We start from the raw sequence: 18,602 nt of genomic DNA, 5'->3' as shown, positions 1-18,602 counted from the left end.
CCACCCAAAGGTGGCGATACCCTGCCCTGCGGTGACGTGGCGAACGGGTTTTAGTACATAGGAAAATGCGGTAAAACGGGGGTTTTACCGCATTTTCCCTTTAGTACATCTCGCCCTGAGTGAGAGATATCTACATAATAATCAGATAATACAGAGATCTTGGTTGCATATATCTGCAGATATAGGGCTAAGCCCCCAGGCCATACGTCAAGGCATCTCTGTCACTGGGGGTCCCTAATAATGGGTATGGGTCTGGGGTGTGGGCCCCCAACATGCCAACACAGGCTGAGTACTACAGGGCAGCACACAAATGAAAGTTAGTGGGAGTTAATAAGAACAACATAAGTGCTATATATACAATGTGATGGGAAAACATAAGTGTTAATAAAGTGTTATGCTGGGTACACACCAGGACGACTAGGGCCCGATTCTGTCAATTTAGATCCAATTCCGACCGGTTGTATGCAGATTGTATGTACTATCGTGTGTTTTTGACATTTATTTGATCCGATTCCGATCCAATGCGCGTACACGCCACTCGTTTGGTCGCATCTTTGGTCCTACGTGCTGCAGGTAGGATCCGGCAATCCCAGGCCGACCGACCGTCAATCGTATGCAGATCGTGAGTGTTTTTTGCCGCCTCCGTCGTCCGTCCGTCGTTTGATCCAGCCTATTTGAGTGGCATTTCCTAAACACTCCCCCGGCGCCATGTTTTTCCACATAGCAAACAGTGCTGGCGCAGCAGTTGGACTCTCCTTCTTGTCTCATCTCCCAGAACAACAACCTGGTATGTTTGCACTCCCAATGCTCTCCTATGCATGCCCACTGTTGCCACCAATGTATATAGTGTGTATAGAGCACTGTTTTGGCAACCGTGCACCCGACCATGTCACTGTTTGCTCGGGTGGGCCCCATGTGTGTATATATACATATAACCATTGTCCACCATTGCAGTATTCCATGCACTCCTCTCTGCTAGGCCCCATTCACCTGTGTGTGTGTTTAGTTTGTGTGTATATATACATATAACCATTGTCCATCATTGCAGTATTCCATGCACTCCTCTCTGCTAGGCCCCATTCACCTGTCTTTGTGTATATATAGATATATACATATAACCATTGTCCACCATTGCAGTATTCCATCCACTCCTCTCTGCTAGGCCCCATTCACCTGTGTGTGTGTGTTTAGTTTGTGTATATATACATATAACCATTGTCCACCATTGCAGTATTCCATGCACTCCTCTCTGCTAGGCCCCATTCACCTGTCTTTGTGTATATATAGATATATACATATAACCATTGTCCACCATTGCAGTATTCCATCCACTCCTCTCTGCTAGGCCCCATTCACCTGTGTGTGTGTTTAGTTTGTGTATATATACATATAACTATTGTCCACCATTGCAGTATTCCATGCACTCCTCTCTGCTAGGCCCCATTTACCTGTGTTTGTGTATATATAGATATATACATATAACCATTGTCCACCATTGCAGTATTCCATGCACTCCTCTCTGCTAGGCCCCATTCACCTGTGTGTGTGTGTGAATAGCAATCTGCACAATAAAATGTATAGTGGTTTTCATAAAAGTTTATTAACATTTTAAATACTTAAAACATAAGAACTAGGTAAACTGGTAACTATAACTATAAAAATTTAAATCAGAAACAAAACATGGATATAACTATAAAAATTTAAATATGAAACAAAACATGGATATAACTGTAACAACTAAAATGGTTTTATCTTTTTACAGTCCAAATGTCCAACGCAAAGGAACAAGAGTTTTTAGAGGGGTTTATAGAAAAATATCGTTCACACGAATGCCTGTGGCGAACAAAATCCAAAGAATATTCAAACAAAATTAAAAGAAACCAAGCCTTGGAGGACTTGGCTCGCTACAGTCTCCCATTTCACCCAGAGGCCATTGTTGAATGGGTGCGGAAACGCATCCAGAATCTGCGCACAGTGTTCTTAAAGGAACACAAGAAGGTGGAGGCTGCAAAGAAGTCTGGTGCTAGAGTCGACGAGATGTATCAAACATCGCTCTGGTACTATGATAGGTTGACGTTCACCCTCAGCCAGGAGTCGATGAGGACAGGAGTAGTCCTGATGGTCGAACAGGAAAACCAAGAAGTCACGGCGCAGGAGGAGGAGAATTCGCAGTCTGCATCGGTGAGTCTATTTTTTTGGCTATCTAATTGATTCCTCCTGCCAATCCACAGCCCCCTCCCCATTAAAGTAGGCCATGTACTCTTCCCTCACCTGTTTGGCTCGTGCACTCCCTGTGTAGTGTTGTGTTGGGGTTTGCAAGGAGGATATCTGCACTACCTCCTCTGGCAGTTCTTGGTCTTCTTGGAGTGCTGTGCCTGTAGCCCTTTGCTGTGTGGCTTTTCTGCGGAGCAAATTGTGCAGGACACAGCACGTCATGACAACCCAGTCAATTTTGTCCACCCTCAGGTTAATGGCAGTGTGGAAAATGCGAAACCGGCTAGCCAGGATGCCAAAAGCATTTTCCACAACACGCCGTGCCCAGGATAGCCTGTAGTTAAAGATCCTTTTGTCATGGTTCAGGCCCCTTTGCGCATATGGCTTCATGACATGCTCGTGCAGGCCAAAAGCCTCGTCTGCCACAAACACAAAGTTAAGCCCCTGTTTAGTTTCCTGGACAGACGGCAAGTGAAGGGTGTTCGCTATGAGCCTTTCGTAGAACTTTGTGTCCTTGAAAGTGCCACCATCCGATGCACGGCCATTCCTTCCTACATCCAGGAAGATAAACTCCTAGTTCGCATTAACAACAGCCATTAGTACAATGCTAAAATAGCCCTTGTAATTAAAATAATAGGAACCACTATTGATAGGCTGGGCTATGCGGACATGTTTGCCATCAATGGCTCCACCGCAATTTGGAAAGTTCCATCGCTGTTCAAACTCCTCTGCGATGACTTTCCATTCATTCACGCTGGTAGGGAACTGAAATTAGAAGTAAATAGAATTGATTAGTAAACATGTTCAATTTTTTTACAGCTTGGTGACTACCCACCTGCAACCCCAGACCTATCTGATAATGCATGCACATCGAGCGAAGCTCCTACTCCGGCACGCACTCCCCCGTGCCAAAAAAATGCGTGGCAAAGGAAAAAAAGGAGAAGCAGCAGCACATGAAGAATTTATGATGCGGGCACAGCAAGTCCTGCAAAGAAACCCGGACAAACATGACAACTACTTTACTTATGTGGCAGAGTGTGTTCGCAACATGGCTCCGGACCAGCAACTTACTTTTGAAAAGTTATGCATGGAGTTGGTGTATAATGGCAGTTTAGGGTATCTCAACAGTGGCACTAAAATAGTTGGCATGGGTAGTGCACCAGACACACCACTGTCATTAGAATCACCAGTGCCTACTCCGCCTGCCACCGTACCAGGCCAGTCGAGCACAATTCCAACACATACCCAGTCAACACCTACACAGCCTTCTCAACCCCCCCCCAGTACCGTCAATTCTACAGTTCTTTACTGATAGAAGATCCAGAGTCTCCTGTTTTTGAGGATCTGTCTTAAAAAATAGGCTATTTTATCATTTACCATTGACATGGTCTCAGCTGCAGGTATGTGATGGCCACTGCTCACATGGCGTATGGCGCACATCAATGGGGCCGGGACCATTGCATCTGCGCCATGCGGGCCGCAGCCTTTACATATCTGCAGCAGACATCCTCTGCCACACAAGGGCCACAGTGTGTTTTTTTTGTTTTTTTTATATGCTGCTACCTGTACCTGCATTACCAGAGGGAGAACAGGATTCTCCTCAATCTGGAGAGCAAACTCCATTTATTGCCCTTTTTTCTTTGCCAATAGTATGGGGTACTGTGCGGCAGACATGGTCTCAGCTACAGGTATGTGATGGCCACTGCTCACATGTCGTATGGCGCACATCAATGGGGCCGGGGCCATTGCATCTGCGCCATGTGGGCCGCAGCCTTTACTTATCTGCGGCAGACATCCTCTGCCACACAGTAGCCCGTACTTATTGGGAAAGTTTAAACTGGGTCATACATACTTAAATCTTTATATATAGTGTGTGTTTTTGTACAATATCTTTTATATATGGTATTATAATATATTTGTGTTGACACAATCTATTTACTATTTTACATGTTTTACCCATGAAAGGCCTAAAAAACCTGTTTCTGTCCTAGGCCTAAATTATAAATAAAAATATTTTGTTTGCACAATAAAGTGTACGGTGTATATTTCATCCTTACCTTGCAATACTGGTACTGCAGCACCTTCACAATGGCTTTGCAGGTCTCCGGGATGATGAGGCCCAAAGCTTGCGGGGAGATGAGGGATCCAAACTTTAGGTCAGCAAGAGACCTGTCACACCAGGGGGCTTAGTCGACGAGACTGAGACCTCTGGTGGGGACCTGGACCGGTACCTGAACCGGGAAGGTTGGAGAGGACCCTTGCGCATGGAGTGCGCGACAGTGCACCCAGAGCCAATAAGCAGTCAGAGGTAAAATACAACCGGAGTTTATTTGCGGATGGTTGTAATATAAACAGACAGTAAAGTATGCAGGAGAAATGACAGAGTTCATGCAGATTGCAATACTTTACAGATGTGATGATATGTGGGATCGATGGTGGAACATCGGATGTGAAGACTTTGGGTCCGGAGTGACGGACGGAAGACTTGAGCTTGACTGTGGGTCCGGAATGACGGACGGGAGATGACTGTGGGTCCGGAATGACGGACGGAAGCAGGAGATCCGGAATATCGGACTAACGATGGAACATCGATGGTGGATGATGCTGGAGCATCGGAAGGACCAGAGTCCCGGAGCTAGGCTTGGTCGCTGGGCTGAGAGGCAGGATCACAGGCGGTGGAATAACCTGGACTTCACAGGAGATGGAACAACCTGGAACACACTGCAGCATGGAAAACAACACCAGCAGAGAAATACACTTGCACGGAGACAAGGACAGCTGACCATACACTGGAGACAACTGAAGCACTAGCAATGGTTCTGAGAGCTCCCAGCATACTTATCCCCACTGGGTGGCCAGGATTGGCCGAGGAAGTATGACAGGGAGATCAGAACCAACAGGATTGGACAGCACAGACATGTGACTGGAAAGAACATGGCAGCCCCCATGTCTGCTATGGCGGGAAAGTGTGTTTGTGCACACCATGCTGGATACTGGGAGCAATGGCGGCGGACAGGTGGATTGCCGTGCACTGGGGACTGTCACTGGGAGATAGGACGCCGGCAGAGATGACGTCTGGACCGCAAGCTGAACCTGCGGAGGCACTTAGCCGGTAGGAAAGTCTGTCTGACAGCTCGGATCGTGACAGCACCCCCCCTTTAAGGGTGGCCCCAGGACACCTTTTAGGCTAGCGGGGAAACTTGGAGTGGAACGCCCGGATGAGTCTGGGAGCATGGACATCGATGGCATTGGTCCATGATCGCTCTTCGGGGCCGTAGCCCTTCCAATCGATCAGATATTGCAGACGACCATATCGGATGCGAGAGTCCAAGATCTTACTGACCTCATATTCTGTTCCACGCTGGGTGCAAACCTTAGGAGCCTTGGGGAGCTTGGAATGAAAGCGATTCAGGACCAGCGGCTTGAGCAGCGAAATGTGGAATGTAGCTGGCACTTTCAAATAGGGCGGCAACTTGAGCTTGTAAGCTACTGGATTGACGACTCGCTCAACTGGGAAAGGGCCAATATATCGGGGAGCGAACTTCATCGATGGCACTCTCAATCGAAGATTCTTGGTTGACAACCAGACACGATCTCCTGGACGGAGGGCTGGCACAGCTCTGCGTTTACTGTCGGCAAATTTTTTGTACCTGCTTGAAGCCTTCAGAAGTGAAGAACGAATGAGCTTCCAGGATTTGACGAATTGCCGGATGGTCGTGTCGACCGCTGGAACAGAGGACACAGGTTGCAGAGTGAAGTCAGGAACTCGAGGATGAAACCCATAATTGGCAAGGAATGGAGTGACATTTGATGAAGAATGATATTGGTTATTATGGCAGAACTCTGCCCATGGAAGGAGTTGAGCCCAGTCATCTTGGGAAGAAGAGACATATATGCGGAGAAATGCTTCAAGGTCCTGATTCACCCTCTCCGTTTGGCCATTGGTTTGAGGGTGATAGGCTGTGGAAAACTTTAACTTGATTTGAAGCAGGGAGCACAGGCTTCGCCAGAATTTGGCTACGAATTGGACTCCTCTATCGGAGATGATTTCAAGAGGCAGTCCATGAAGCTTGAATATCTCTTTGATGAAGAGCTGGGACAGCTTGGAAGCTGACGGAAGACCGGTGAGGGGAACGAAGTGAACCGGTCAACAATCACCCAGATGGTGGTGAACTTGTCAGACTCTGGAAGATCAGTTACAAAGTCCATAGAGATATGCGTCCAAGGACGATGTGGCACTGACAGTGGCATCAATTGCCCAGGAGGAGACTGACGACTGGTCTTGTGCTGAGCACATTTAGCACAAGAGGAGACAAAGTCCTGTACATCCTGTTTGAGGGACGGCCACCAGTAGGACCTGGTGATAAACTCGTAAGTTTTCTGAATGCCTGCATGGCCAGCGAATTTTGAAGAATGCGCCCAACAGAGCAACTTCTTTCTTAGAGCTGGCTTTACATATCTTTTCCCTGTAGGGGGCGTGAGATTTGAAACTCTTGTTGCGGAGAAGGCCACTGGATCAATAATAAAGTGTTGATGTGTGGACTTGGACTCACTTTCTTGCTCCCATGAGCGGGAAAGGGCATCAGCTTTTTGGTTTTGTGTCCCTGGACAGAACGACAGCTTGAAACGGAACCTGTAAAAGAAAAGTGTCCATCTGGCTTGACGGGGATTTAAACATTGAGCAGACTTGAGAAACAGAAGATTCTTGTGGTCTGTGATAATTGTGATCTCATGAACAGCGCCCTCTAGAAGATATCTCCATTCTTCTAATGCCAACTTGATGGCGAGGAGCTCCTGGTCACCGATGGCATAATTACGCTCTGCAGGCAGGAACTTACGGGAGTAGAACCCACAGGGATGAAGACGACCATCGGGCGCTTTCTGCGAGAGGACTGCCCCAACACCCACGGAGGAGGCATCGACCTCGAGAATAAAGGGCAAGGTGGTATCAGGTTGTCTTAAAACAGGAGCGGAAGTGAACCTCTGTTTCAACAGATGGAAGGCTTCGATGGCTTCTGCCGGCCACTTCGCTGGATTAGACCCCTTTTTAGTCAAGGCAGTGATGGGAGCCACAATAGAAGAGAAGTTACGAATGAATTTTCTGTAATAATTGGCAAAACCCAGGAAACGTTGAATACCTTTCAGCGAAGAGGGAATTGGCCAATCTTGGATGGCCTGCAGTTTTCCTGGATCCATTTGAAGACCAGAACCGGAGACAATGTACCCTAGGAAGGGTATAGACTTCACCTCGAAGACACACTTCTCCAGTTTACAGTAGAGATGATTAGCTCGCAGCCGGGACAAAACCTCTTTGACCCAATAACGATGTTCTGTGATGTTATTGGCGTAGATTAAAATGTCATCGAGATATACAACTGCATGACGATACAGAATGTCCCGAAAAATCTCATTGACATAGTGCTGGAACACGGCTGGGGCATTGCTGAGCCCAAAGGGCATGACGAGGTACTCATAGTGGCCGTCTCTGGTATTAAACGCCGTCTTCCACTCGTCGCCCTCTCGTATGCGGATGAGATTGTATGCACCCCTCAGATCGAGTTTCGTAAAGATGGTTGCACCGCTGACACGGTCAAACAGCTCGGTGATGAGGGGCAACGGATATCGGTTCTTTACTGTAATGTCATTGAGGCCGCGATAATCAATGCAGGGACGTAGGCCTCCATCCTTCTTCTTGACGAAGAAGAATCCTGCGCCAGCAGGAGAAGTCGAAGGACGGATGAATCCCTTTGCCAGATTTTCCTTGATGTAATTGGTCATGGCTTGAGTCTCTGGAAGAGAGAGAGGATAGGTTCTACCTCTGGGTGGTTCTTTGCCTGGGATAAGTTCGATAGGGCAATCCCACGGTCTGTGAGGAGGTAGGACATCAGCGCCAGACTTGCTGAATACATCTGAGTACTCTTGGTAGGGAAGAGGCGGAAGGTCTGCTGCATCGGCTGAAGAATGACGAGCTGGGAGTACCTTTTGGAGACAGGTACCAGAGCAGGAAGGATCCCAGGAAAGGATTTCCGATGTCTTCCAATCAAGACGAGGATTGTGAAGACGGAGCCAGGGTAAACCCAGAACCAGAGCATGAGTGGCTCGGGGTAAAACCAGGATGGACAAAAGTTCAGTGTGCAGGACTCCCACTTTTACTGTAAGTGGTAAAGTTCTGCGGGAGACTGTCGCATCAGGAATCCTACTGCCATCCACAGCAGTAAGGAAGACAGAGTCTTGGAAAGATTTTCAGTGGGCAACCCCCACTTGCGGACCAGTTCAAGAAGTGCGGAGACAGTCTTGAAATGCTGACCCATTTGTAGGGAAACTGGAAGGACACAATCAGTTGCTGATGGAGAGGACTTAATTACTCCTAGCCTACCCTCTCCTTGACGGGCTAGGAGGAGGAGTTTTCCTGACGCTTTGGGCATGCAGAAATTTGATGTGCAGGATCGGCACAATACAGGCAGAGCTGTGCCAATCGTCGACGTTCTCCTTGAGACAAACGGAAACGGTTTATCTCCATTGGTTCTTCTTTGGAATGGACCGCAGGAGCAGTGGGTAAAGAAGGCGGAGGAGTTGGCACTTTAACTGGAGCGCTCTTGTGACGTTCTATAGCCCTTTCTCGGAAGCGTAGGTCAACTTTGACACACAATGAAATAAGGTCACTTAGACCTGAAGGTAAGTCTCTGGTAGCGAGTTCATCCTTAATACGATCGGATAGGCCATGCCAGAAAGCTGCGTATAAGGCCCCATCACACCAGGAGAGTTCAGACGCCAGAATCTGGAACTGGACCAGATATTGCCCGACGGAGCGGGATCCCTGTCTGAGACGGAGGAGTTCAGTGGAGGCAGATGCTGATCGCCCAGGCTCATCGAAGATACGCCGGAATGTTGACACGAAGTCCTTGTAATTGGACAGGATGGCATCAGATCTTTCCCATAAGGGAGACGCCCATTCTAACGCTGCTCCACACAGGAGGGAGATGATGTAGGCGATCTTGACCCTTTCAGTAGGGAAGTTACTGGGTTGCAGCTCGAAGTGAATCTCACACTGATTGAGAAAACCTCGACAGGTCTTGGGGTTCCCATCATACTTGGTGGGGACAGACAGATGAAGGCGAGGTGCAGCAGCCATTACAGGAGGATGAACGGGATTTGGAAGTTCTCTGACAGGCTCAGGGCCACTGAGAGTGGTCTGTAGCTTATCCAGCCGGGAAGACAGATCTTGCAGACAATGAATCACTTGGCTCTGCACAGCCTCTTGCTGATCCAAGCGAACAGCCAGTTGCTGTACAGGGCTGGGTGGAGAAGCTTGGTTTGCGGCTGGATCCATTTGGCTAGTGCTTACTGTCACACCAGGGGGCTTAGTCGACGAGACTGAGACCTCTGGTGGGGACCTGGACCGGTACCTGAACCGGGAAGGTTGGAGAGGACCCTTGCGCATGGAGTGCGCGACAGTGCACCCAGAGCCAATAAGCAGTCAGAGGTAAAATACAACCGGAGTTTATTTGCAGATGGTTGTAATATAAACAGACAGTAAAGTATGCAGGAGAAATGACAGAGTTCATGCAGATTGCAATACTTTACAGATGTGATGATATGTGGGATCGATGGTGGAACATCGGATGTGAAGACTGTGGGTCCGGAGTGACGGACGGAAGACTTGAGCTTGACTGTGGGTCCGGAATGACGGACGAGAGATGACTGTGGGTCCGGAATGACGGACGGAAGCAGGAGATCCGGAATATCGGACTAACGATGGAACATCGATGGTGGATGATGCTGGAGCATCGGAAGGACCAGAGTCCCGGAGCTAGGCTTGGTCGCTGGGCTGAGAGGCAGGATCACAGGCGGTGGAATAACTGAGAGCTCCCAGCATACTTATCCCCACTGGGTGGCCAGGATTGGCCGAGGAAGTATGACAGGGAGATCAGAACCAACAGGATTGGACAGCACAGACATGTGACTGGAAAGAACATGGCAGCCCCCATGTCTGCTATGGCGGGAAAGTGTGTTTGTGCACACCATGCTGGATACTGGGAGCAATGGCGGCGGACAGGTGGATTGCCGTGCACTGGGGACTGTCACTGGGAGACAGGACACCGGCAGAGATGACGTCTGGACCGCAAGCTGAACCTGCGGAGGCACTTAGCCGGTAGGAAAGTCTGTCTGACAGCTCGGATCGTGACAAGACCGTCCTGTCGCCAGAAACCTCAGGGTCACCACCAGCCGTTCCTCAGCAGGGATAGCCATGCGATACTTGGTATCCTGCTTCTCGATGTGGGGAGTCACCAGACGCAGCAATTCCTGGAATGTGGCATCATCCATCCTCAAGAAGTTACGAAAATCGTCTGGGTTATTTTCCCTGATGTCCCTGAGCAGTGGCATGTGCGAACGAGTCTGACGCTGAAGTAGCCACTGCTTTGTCCAGCATGATCTTTCTCTCCTGCGCTGGGCTCTCTGACGCCTGAGCTTCAACACTACATAATAGAGCAGGTACTGTTGCTGGTGACTACCCATCACTGCATTCTCCATAGTGCAGGGTTAAAAGACACTTTGTAATGGCAGGCAAAACAAAGTAATGTGTAAATAGCTATGTCCAGTGTTCAGCAGGTATAAACCAAGCCTCACTAGTAACAAAGCAGAAATACACTGGTTTAAAATGGCTGCTGCTATTCCTATTCTCCTCTGCTAGTCCTATCCCCCTCTGCTAGTCCAGCCCCTTCATTCAAATTTCAAAGGCCAATCTGACGACGGTCGCATGTGTTCTTGCAAAAAAACAAAAACCAGCGATCCGACCGTCTTAACGACCATCGCGGGCGCATCGGGATCGGATCTAGATCGTTCCGCAAAAAAACACAATTTTTGCTAATCGTTTGCTGGGGACTGCCTGGGAGCTTCCGGGAAGTCCAAGGGAAATCGTTCCATGGTCGTCTATCGGTCGTGGACGACGGTGGTCGTCCTGGTGTGTACCCTACATAAGGGTGTGCTAACCTGGAGCAGACCAGCCCTACCAACACAGGGGGCACCACACTCCCAAACCCATCCCATTAGCAGTAACATATATGTCTGGGCTTAATAGCCCAGTTTAACGCCACATGATAATGGCATATAACATCTGAGAGCCAGCTTACCTGGAGCTACCCCTGGCTTCTCCAATGGCACTTAGGTGTCAGCAATCCCTCCTAATGCTGACCCATCTATGCCTCTCTCAACTGCACAACACTTTTGTTGGTAAGCTGCTCAATCAGAGGTGTGTCACTCAGGTGCCAAAATGGAGGGGCAATTCTGGTTAGGAAAACAACATTTTGTATCCCAATTGCACACTGAGTGAGAGATATCTACATAATAATCAGATAATACAGAGATACAAAATGTTGTTTTCCTAACCAGAATTGCCCCTCCTTTTTGGCACCTGAGTGACAGACCTCTGATTGAGCAGCTTACCAACAAAAGTGTTGTGCAGTTGAGAGAGGCATAGATGGGTCAGCATTAGGAGGGATTGCTGACACCTGAGTGCCATTGGAGAAGCCAGGGGTATCTCCAGGTAAGCTGGCTCTCAAATGTTATACGCCATTATCATGTGTCCTTACACTGGGCTATTAAGCCCAGACATATATGTTACTGCTGATGGGATGGGTTTGGGAGTGTGGTGCCCCCTGTGTTGGTAGGCCTGGTCTGCTCCAGGTTAGCACACCCTAACACTTTATTAACACTTATTTTTTCCTATCGCATTGTATATATTTTGTATTTTAATCACACCTTCACTTCCCTATATAGCACTTATGTGCTTCTTATTAACCCCCACTAACTTTCATTTGTGTGCTGCCCTGGAGTACTCAGCCTGTGTCGGCATGTTGGGGGCCCACACCCCAGACCCATACCCATTATTAGGGACCCCCAGTGACAGAGATGCCTTGACGTACTGCCTGGGGGCTTAGCCCTATATCTGCAGATATATGCAACCAAGATCTCTGTATTATCTGATTATTATGTAGATATCTCTCACTCCGTGTGCAATTGGGATACAAAATGTTGTTTTCCTAACCAGAATTGCCCCTCCCTTTTGGCACCTGAGTGACAGACCTCTGATTGAGCAGCTTACCAACAAAAGTATTATGTGTATAAGCAGTGGTACTAGTGTGGGCTTTATTTTAAAGGGGCACTACTGTGTAACGTAATGTGCATAAGGGGCACTAAGTTCTGTGTAATGTGAATAAGATTGTGCTATTGTGTGGTGTCATTTGAAATGGGGGTACTATTGTGTACCCCTTCCTCATATAGTGTCCCGTGACATGATCTTGCCGAGTGCCGTGACTCCACGCTACTCCTCTGTTCATACATCAACCCCACTGATTCCTGAGAGGTTTGTAGATCTATTTTCTTCAACCTCCCTATCTGTACTGCAGTACTATTGCCTTGAATGTATCTGCAATTAATTACTGTACTAGTAGATTATCTGATGCATTGTAATTCTTTCCTATGTAGGTGCTGCCTTTTATATATCGGGCTATTGGATCGAAACACCTGCCTGCAAGTAACATCAGTTTTGTTCACTTTGATTCTCATCCAGATCTCCTGATACCAGTGAATATGCCTGCAGACACTGTGTTTGACAAAGAAGCCTTGTTTAGGTGAGGTTAATTGATTTTGTGCTTGGTTTCCAAAGCAGTCATAAAAGAATAGTGAGAGAGATTGAGTGGCACTCGCAAGACTGGTCAACATTTCAAATTAATATAAACTATCATGAGGAATATTAGTAACAAAAGCATTAGTTGCAGAAAGAGGAACAATGGTTTGTGAGGGGCACAATGGAAAGGTGGGTTGTGGGGGATAAATTATAGAATTCGGTGGTGGGTATATATATATAAAATGAGTAATAGAAGGCAAAAGGAGGAAAAACAAAGGCATGACACATTGGGGCGTGGGGTAACATGGAGACCTGTGATTGGGGTGGGCTTGGGTGAGTGTGGGGCCCCCACTTTTTAAACATTTTTAAAAAGTACACACGGATAACTGAGTGGAGGTTGCACAGGTTGATGTACACACTGGTGACTTGGCATGGAGAAGAGGCACATGGAAATGTATACAGAAATAAACAATGGTCAATGATGGGAGGGGGCACATGTTGACATACTGTATGTACTTCTAAACTGGGCCAGAAGAAAGGGGATGTGAAAACATATACACTGGGGGTGGTGGAGAGGGACATACTGGTGACTGGGTGGAGTAGGGGGACATGTAGACATACAAACTGCTAGTGGAAGAGGGGAACTTGGAGGCATTCTGAGCACAGGGAGACATACACTCCAACTGGGGGAGGTAGGTAGGCATATAATGTAAATAACATAGAGCAGGGCAAAGACAGGTGCTGAGACTGGAAACACACGTGGGGGGTGGAGGAGAGGCAACATACAGTATGGTACTTATATGTTAGTTGGGCGGCCACTATAGTTAGTACGCTCATACCCCCACTATCCATGTCCGCATGGAGTTGACTTTATATAGTGTAACGAGTGCAGCGAGCCTGAAGCGTGGCTAGCGGACACGTAAAACTAAGCAAATAGCTTAGTGGGCGCCCAACCAACATATTAGTACCCAACATACTACTTATACTGACTTCTGTAGTGTACTGTGGGGCTGGCTGTGGGTCTTGAATAGAAGTGTCTTTCACTGACCGTCACACCGAGCGGTCGGTGGGAATAAAGTTAGGGGCAAAAAGGATCATTGCATCCACTTACTACCCATTAGCACTGGTGGCTCCACCAACATCACACCCCTTGCCTGAAGGTAGCAATATTTGCTTGCTTAAGTGGAGGATTCCCTCCCACAGAGTTGTGTGTACTGGAACTGGCACCCAGCAGTTATTCAATTGTTGTGCTGACAGGCCTTCCAGGTCCTGGATGTCACCCTTTATACATCTCAGTAGGTGGGCCTCCTGGGACCTGCAACTGTGAATCACCCACCAAGGCATTCAGAGCTGATACCCATCATGAGAATGAAACATCTGGGTTACCCAATCTGAGAAACAGGTAAAGGTACAACCGGTACTAGCTTGGTCGGTAGGACTGACCACTGTGGTAAGCAGGACTGCCATTTAAGTCACTCCAATTACATAAGGAAAAAAGGAGATAGACTGTCAAAGTTTTTATGGATATAATATCCTATACAAAGAATTGTTGAAATAATAAGTCTGGGAGAGTAACATCCTCCATCGATTTTACATTGTACATCCTCATTCCTAACATGAGGTGGAAGGACATCAGCCTTCATAAGCCTCCTACTGTAGTTCTGTTTAAGTGGCCAGTCCATTTTATACTGCATTTAGCAAGGGGGAATTTATTAATTTAATTGTGTTTGTCTTGTATGGCCGTTCATGTCTAAGTGTGTGTTTGTCCATTTATGCGTATAATAATCCTTCTTTTTATATTAAAAGATTTTAATTGTTTAAATCATATACTATTGTCATGAGTTGTTGATCTCAGTAGCTCCTATATCCGCTAATGGGAAAAATATTTTAGTCTGGTGTGATTAGGAAGTCTACAATTGTTTTCTATAGGGGCTGCAACTGTGATTAATACCCACCCCAGGAAAGGGGCATTGTCTATTAATTGGTCTCTAGTGGGAAGAATACTGAAGGGGGAGTGGTTTTAGGATTTCCGCCAAAGTATGAATATTGTTGTGAAATAGAGAAAAGGTAGTACATTAAGCATGACAATGCATGATGCGTTGGGGGAGGGAAATATCTTTTTGCCATTATAGCAGGCATTCCCAACCACGGTCCTCAAGGCACACCAACAGTGCAGGTTTTGTAGTTATCCAGGCTTCAGCACAGATGGTTTAATCTGATTCACTCAGATACTAATTAAGTCACCTGTGCTCAAGCCTGGCTATCACTAAAACCTGCACTGTTGGTGTGCCTTAAGGACCGTGGTTGGGAAAGCTTGCATTATAGCCTAGATTATGTACTTTTTTCCTCAATTTGTATTTAACATTGTTGTAGTTCCCTTGTAGTGTGCTACAGTATGTACTTAGAATTAGTGTTTTCTTTTTCGTCCACTAGGGGGCACAGGAGTTCACGCTGGGTATGAGAGGTGAGGTAGCAGAGCGTGCACCAAAGGGTTACAAAAATGTACCCAGCATGCTCCCTGCCTCCCTTCTCCCTCATAACCCGCCCCCTGACCCTGGGTCACCAGTTTTTACTTTGGTGCCAAGGAGAGAGCAGCACCATTATCGCGGCTGTTAGAACAGCCATGGGTTAAAGCTGCTGCGGCGGTTGCTCTTTTACTGAATCACCGGCAGCGCAGCTTCATCACTCGGCGGCGGCGACGGCAGCGCTGGCGACTGGGCTGGGGACTTCCGTCGCGGGACCCCCTCTCGGAGGCTCCCGCATGCTGCACTCCGTCCCCGGGCAGGTAAGCGGTGGTTCCCTGCTTGCAGGGAGCCGCGTCTAGCAGCGATCCCCCCCCCCCGTTTGTATGGGAGTCAGCGGGGGGGGCAGGCAGTGGTGGTCTGGACTGCTCCACCTTTCCACTAGATCACCAGGGACAATTAGTCAGGCTATGTCCCGGGGGTTGATGCCTGAGGGGGAGGTTAGACAGCCTGGTAACCTACAGCCATACACATTGGAAATGTTGTATATTGGGCCTGGTTAGTACTTGAGTGGGAGACCACATAGGAACACCAGGTGATGTAGGTTAGTCCCTCCCCCACCCCTGGGGAAGTGCTGAGGCTTGCTCTCTGATTGCCCCAGGTGCCCCAGCTCCTCGTTAAGGTCCTAATCAGCAGCCATTCTGGCACATGCTGGGTTTAGAGACGGAGGCTGCTGGGATTCTCCCCCACACCCTGCTCCTGAAAGCCTGGTGTGTGTGTAGTATTTCTCCTCTCCTGCTGCTGGCTGGATTGTTGAGCTCTGCTGATGTCTTCTTTCCAATATCATTGGAAGCTTGAAGACAGCCTGGGATCTACAGCTAATGCTGTATATTGGGCCTGGTTAGTACTTGAGTGGGTGACCACATAGGAACACCAGGTGATGTAGGATTGCCCCAGGTGTCCCAGCTCCTCATTAAGGTCCTAATCAGCAGCCATTCTGGCACTTGCTGGGTTTAGACGGAGGCTGCTGGGATTCTCCCCCACACCCTGCTCCTGGAGCCTGGTGTGTGTGTGGTATTTCTCCTCTCCTGCTGCTGGCTGGATTGTTGAGCTCTGCGGATGTCTTATTTCCAATATAATTGGAAGCTTGAAGACAGCCTGGGATCTACAGCTAATGCTGTATATTGGGCCTGGTTAGTACTTGAGTGGGTGACCACATAGGAACACCAGGTGATGTAGGATTGCCCCAGGTGTCCCAGCTCCTCATTAAGGTCCTAATCAGCAGCCATTCTGGCACTTGCTGGGTTTAGAGACGGAGGCTGCTGGGATTCTACCCCACACCCTGCTCCTGGAGCCTGGTGTGTGTGTGGTATTTCTCCTCTCCTGCTGCTGGCTGGATTGTTGAGCTCGGCTGATGTCTTCTTTCCAATATCATTGGAAGCTTGAAGACAGCCTGGGATCTACAGCTAATGCTGTATATTGGGCCTGGTTAGTACTTGAGTGGGTGACCACATAGGAACACCAGGTGATGTAGGATTGCCCCAGGTGTCCCAGCTCCTCATTAAGGTCCTAATCAGCAGCCATTCTGGCACTTGCTGGGTTTAGAGATGGAGGCTGCTGGGATTCTCCCCCACACCCTGGTTCTGGAGCCTGGTGTTTGTGGTATTTATCCTCTCCTGCGGCTGGCTGGATTGTTGGGAGCAGGAACCGGCCTGGGCTTCGACCTTGACTCAGGTATTGACATATTGACCGCTTGTCAACTCCTTACCTCCTGCGCCCCTGCCCCCTGGGCCCATGCCCCCTGTGGCAGTGGCCAGCACCAGTGTTGGGGCAGCTCCTCCTTATGTAGAGCCCCCTTGGTGGCAATCCTTTGCACAATCTGTGCAGGGGTTGACGGCTACTCGGGCGGGCAGGGATTCCAGGAGGCAGTGTAGGCAGCAGAGTCCCGATGCGGGTTCTCTGCGTTCCAATTCGGATTCCAGCTCAGAGGGGAGTTCTTACTCTTCAGTGGCGGAATCCGCAGGGGCCGATGACACTTTGTCCTCAGCGGAGGTAGAGTCTCTGATGCAGGAGGTTAAGGCAGTCCTCCAGAGGGAGGATGAGGCTCCTGCCCCTAAAAGTAAAGACCTGCTTTTTAAGCGTCTTAAGAAAGTATCGGCCCAGCTCTCCCGCCTTCAGCCCTTATGGAGGATTTATTGGAGACTGCGTGGTCTCAACGGTTTAGAAGGTTCCAGCTTTCCAAGCGACTTACTACTTTTTAACCTGTTCCTCCCACAGAGAGGGCTAAGTGGGAAAATCCTCCCCTGGCGGATGATCATGTTGCGCGATTAGCTCGCGCTTCAGTACTGCCCATTTCGGATTCTTCATCTTTGAAGGACCCCTCTGAGAATTTCCTCAGGACTGTTTTTTCACAGGCAGGGGCCATTAGGTGTACCACGCTTTCCGCGTCATGGGTGGCCAAGGCAGTGTCTGAGTGGACGGGCAAGATGGAGAGAGGTTTGTCTGACGGCACTAGTCCTTCCTCTAGATTTTCCTCATACACTAAGTGAGCCAAGCCCTGCACCAAGCAGCCCTGGGCTACCAGACGTCCAGTGGCTAAACAGGTCAGGGAGGTGGTATCCAGGGGCTATGCCCTGACATTCCGGTTCCCCCCTCCTCAGTGTTATTTTTGCACGGGTCTTCCAAAGGACCCAGCGAAATGACAAGTGCTACAGCTTTTCATCTGCTCTCTTTTGGACTCGAACGTCATTGTTCCAGTTCCTCAGGAGCAGAGGGGCCAGGGGTTCTTCTCCACCCTATTCTTGATTGACAAACTGGATGGTTCTCACCATCCTATCCTAAATCTGAAGTCGCCATCCGACAGGAACATCAGCACTTTGAGGTTCGCCCTTCGGGTCGAACACTTCCAGTTCAGGGCGCTACCTTTTGGTCTATCTACGGCTCCCAGGGTGTTCACCAAGGTGATGGCGGTCAGGGCTGCACACCTGCACCGGCTGGGGGTTCGGATGATTCCATACCTGGACGGCCCACTGATTTTGGCAAAGTCCCCAGACCTACTACGGAGTAATTTGCAGGTCGTGATTACACTTCTGTTATCTCACGGTTGGAGGATAAGCTGGAAGAAATCGTTTCTTACTCCTTCCCAAAGGACACTTCACTTGGGAGCTCGGCTGGGCACTCGGTTGTAGAGAGTATAGTAGTAGTAGTACGTTTATTTATAAGGCGCCACAAAGTGTCCGCAGCGCCGTACATAGCAAACAAAAAAAAAAAAAATTACAAGGTAACGTACAGGGTGTGTA

General features: G+C 48.6%; 2 protein-coding genes across 3 annotated transcripts in view; both read left to right on the top strand.

Moving 5' to 3' along the window:
* Positions 1-18,602, top strand: part of C5H5orf22 (chromosome 5 C5orf22 homolog) — a 77,069-nt gene that overhangs the window by 5,543 nt on the left and 52,924 nt on the right. For both annotated transcript variants that reach the window (XM_083188078.1, XM_083188079.1), the window contains exon 2: positions 12,700-12,845. In XM_083188078.1, coding sequence (XP_083044204.1) covers positions 12,700-12,845 — 146 coding nt within the window. The remainder of the gene's footprint in view (positions 1-12,699; positions 12,846-18,602) is intronic.
* On the top strand, positions 1,663-4,344 carry LOC146079552 (uncharacterized). Its single transcript, XM_083186285.1, has 2 exons — positions 1,663-2,181; positions 3,034-4,344. Exons 1-2 carry the CDS (start codon positions 1,768-1,770, stop codon positions 3,169-3,171), a joined length of 552 nt encoding a protein of 183 aa, XP_083042411.1. The 5' UTR covers positions 1,663-1,767; the 3' UTR covers positions 3,172-4,344.

This window comes from Crinia signifera, chromosome 5 (genome assembly GCF_055691185.1).
Source record: "Crinia signifera chromosome 5, ASM5569118v1, whole genome shotgun sequence".
NCBI lineage: Eukaryota > Metazoa > Chordata > Amphibia > Anura > Myobatrachidae > Crinia > Crinia signifera.
The sequence above is the reverse complement of the archived record's forward strand: the minus strand, read 5'-3'. Positions and strand labels throughout refer to the sequence as shown.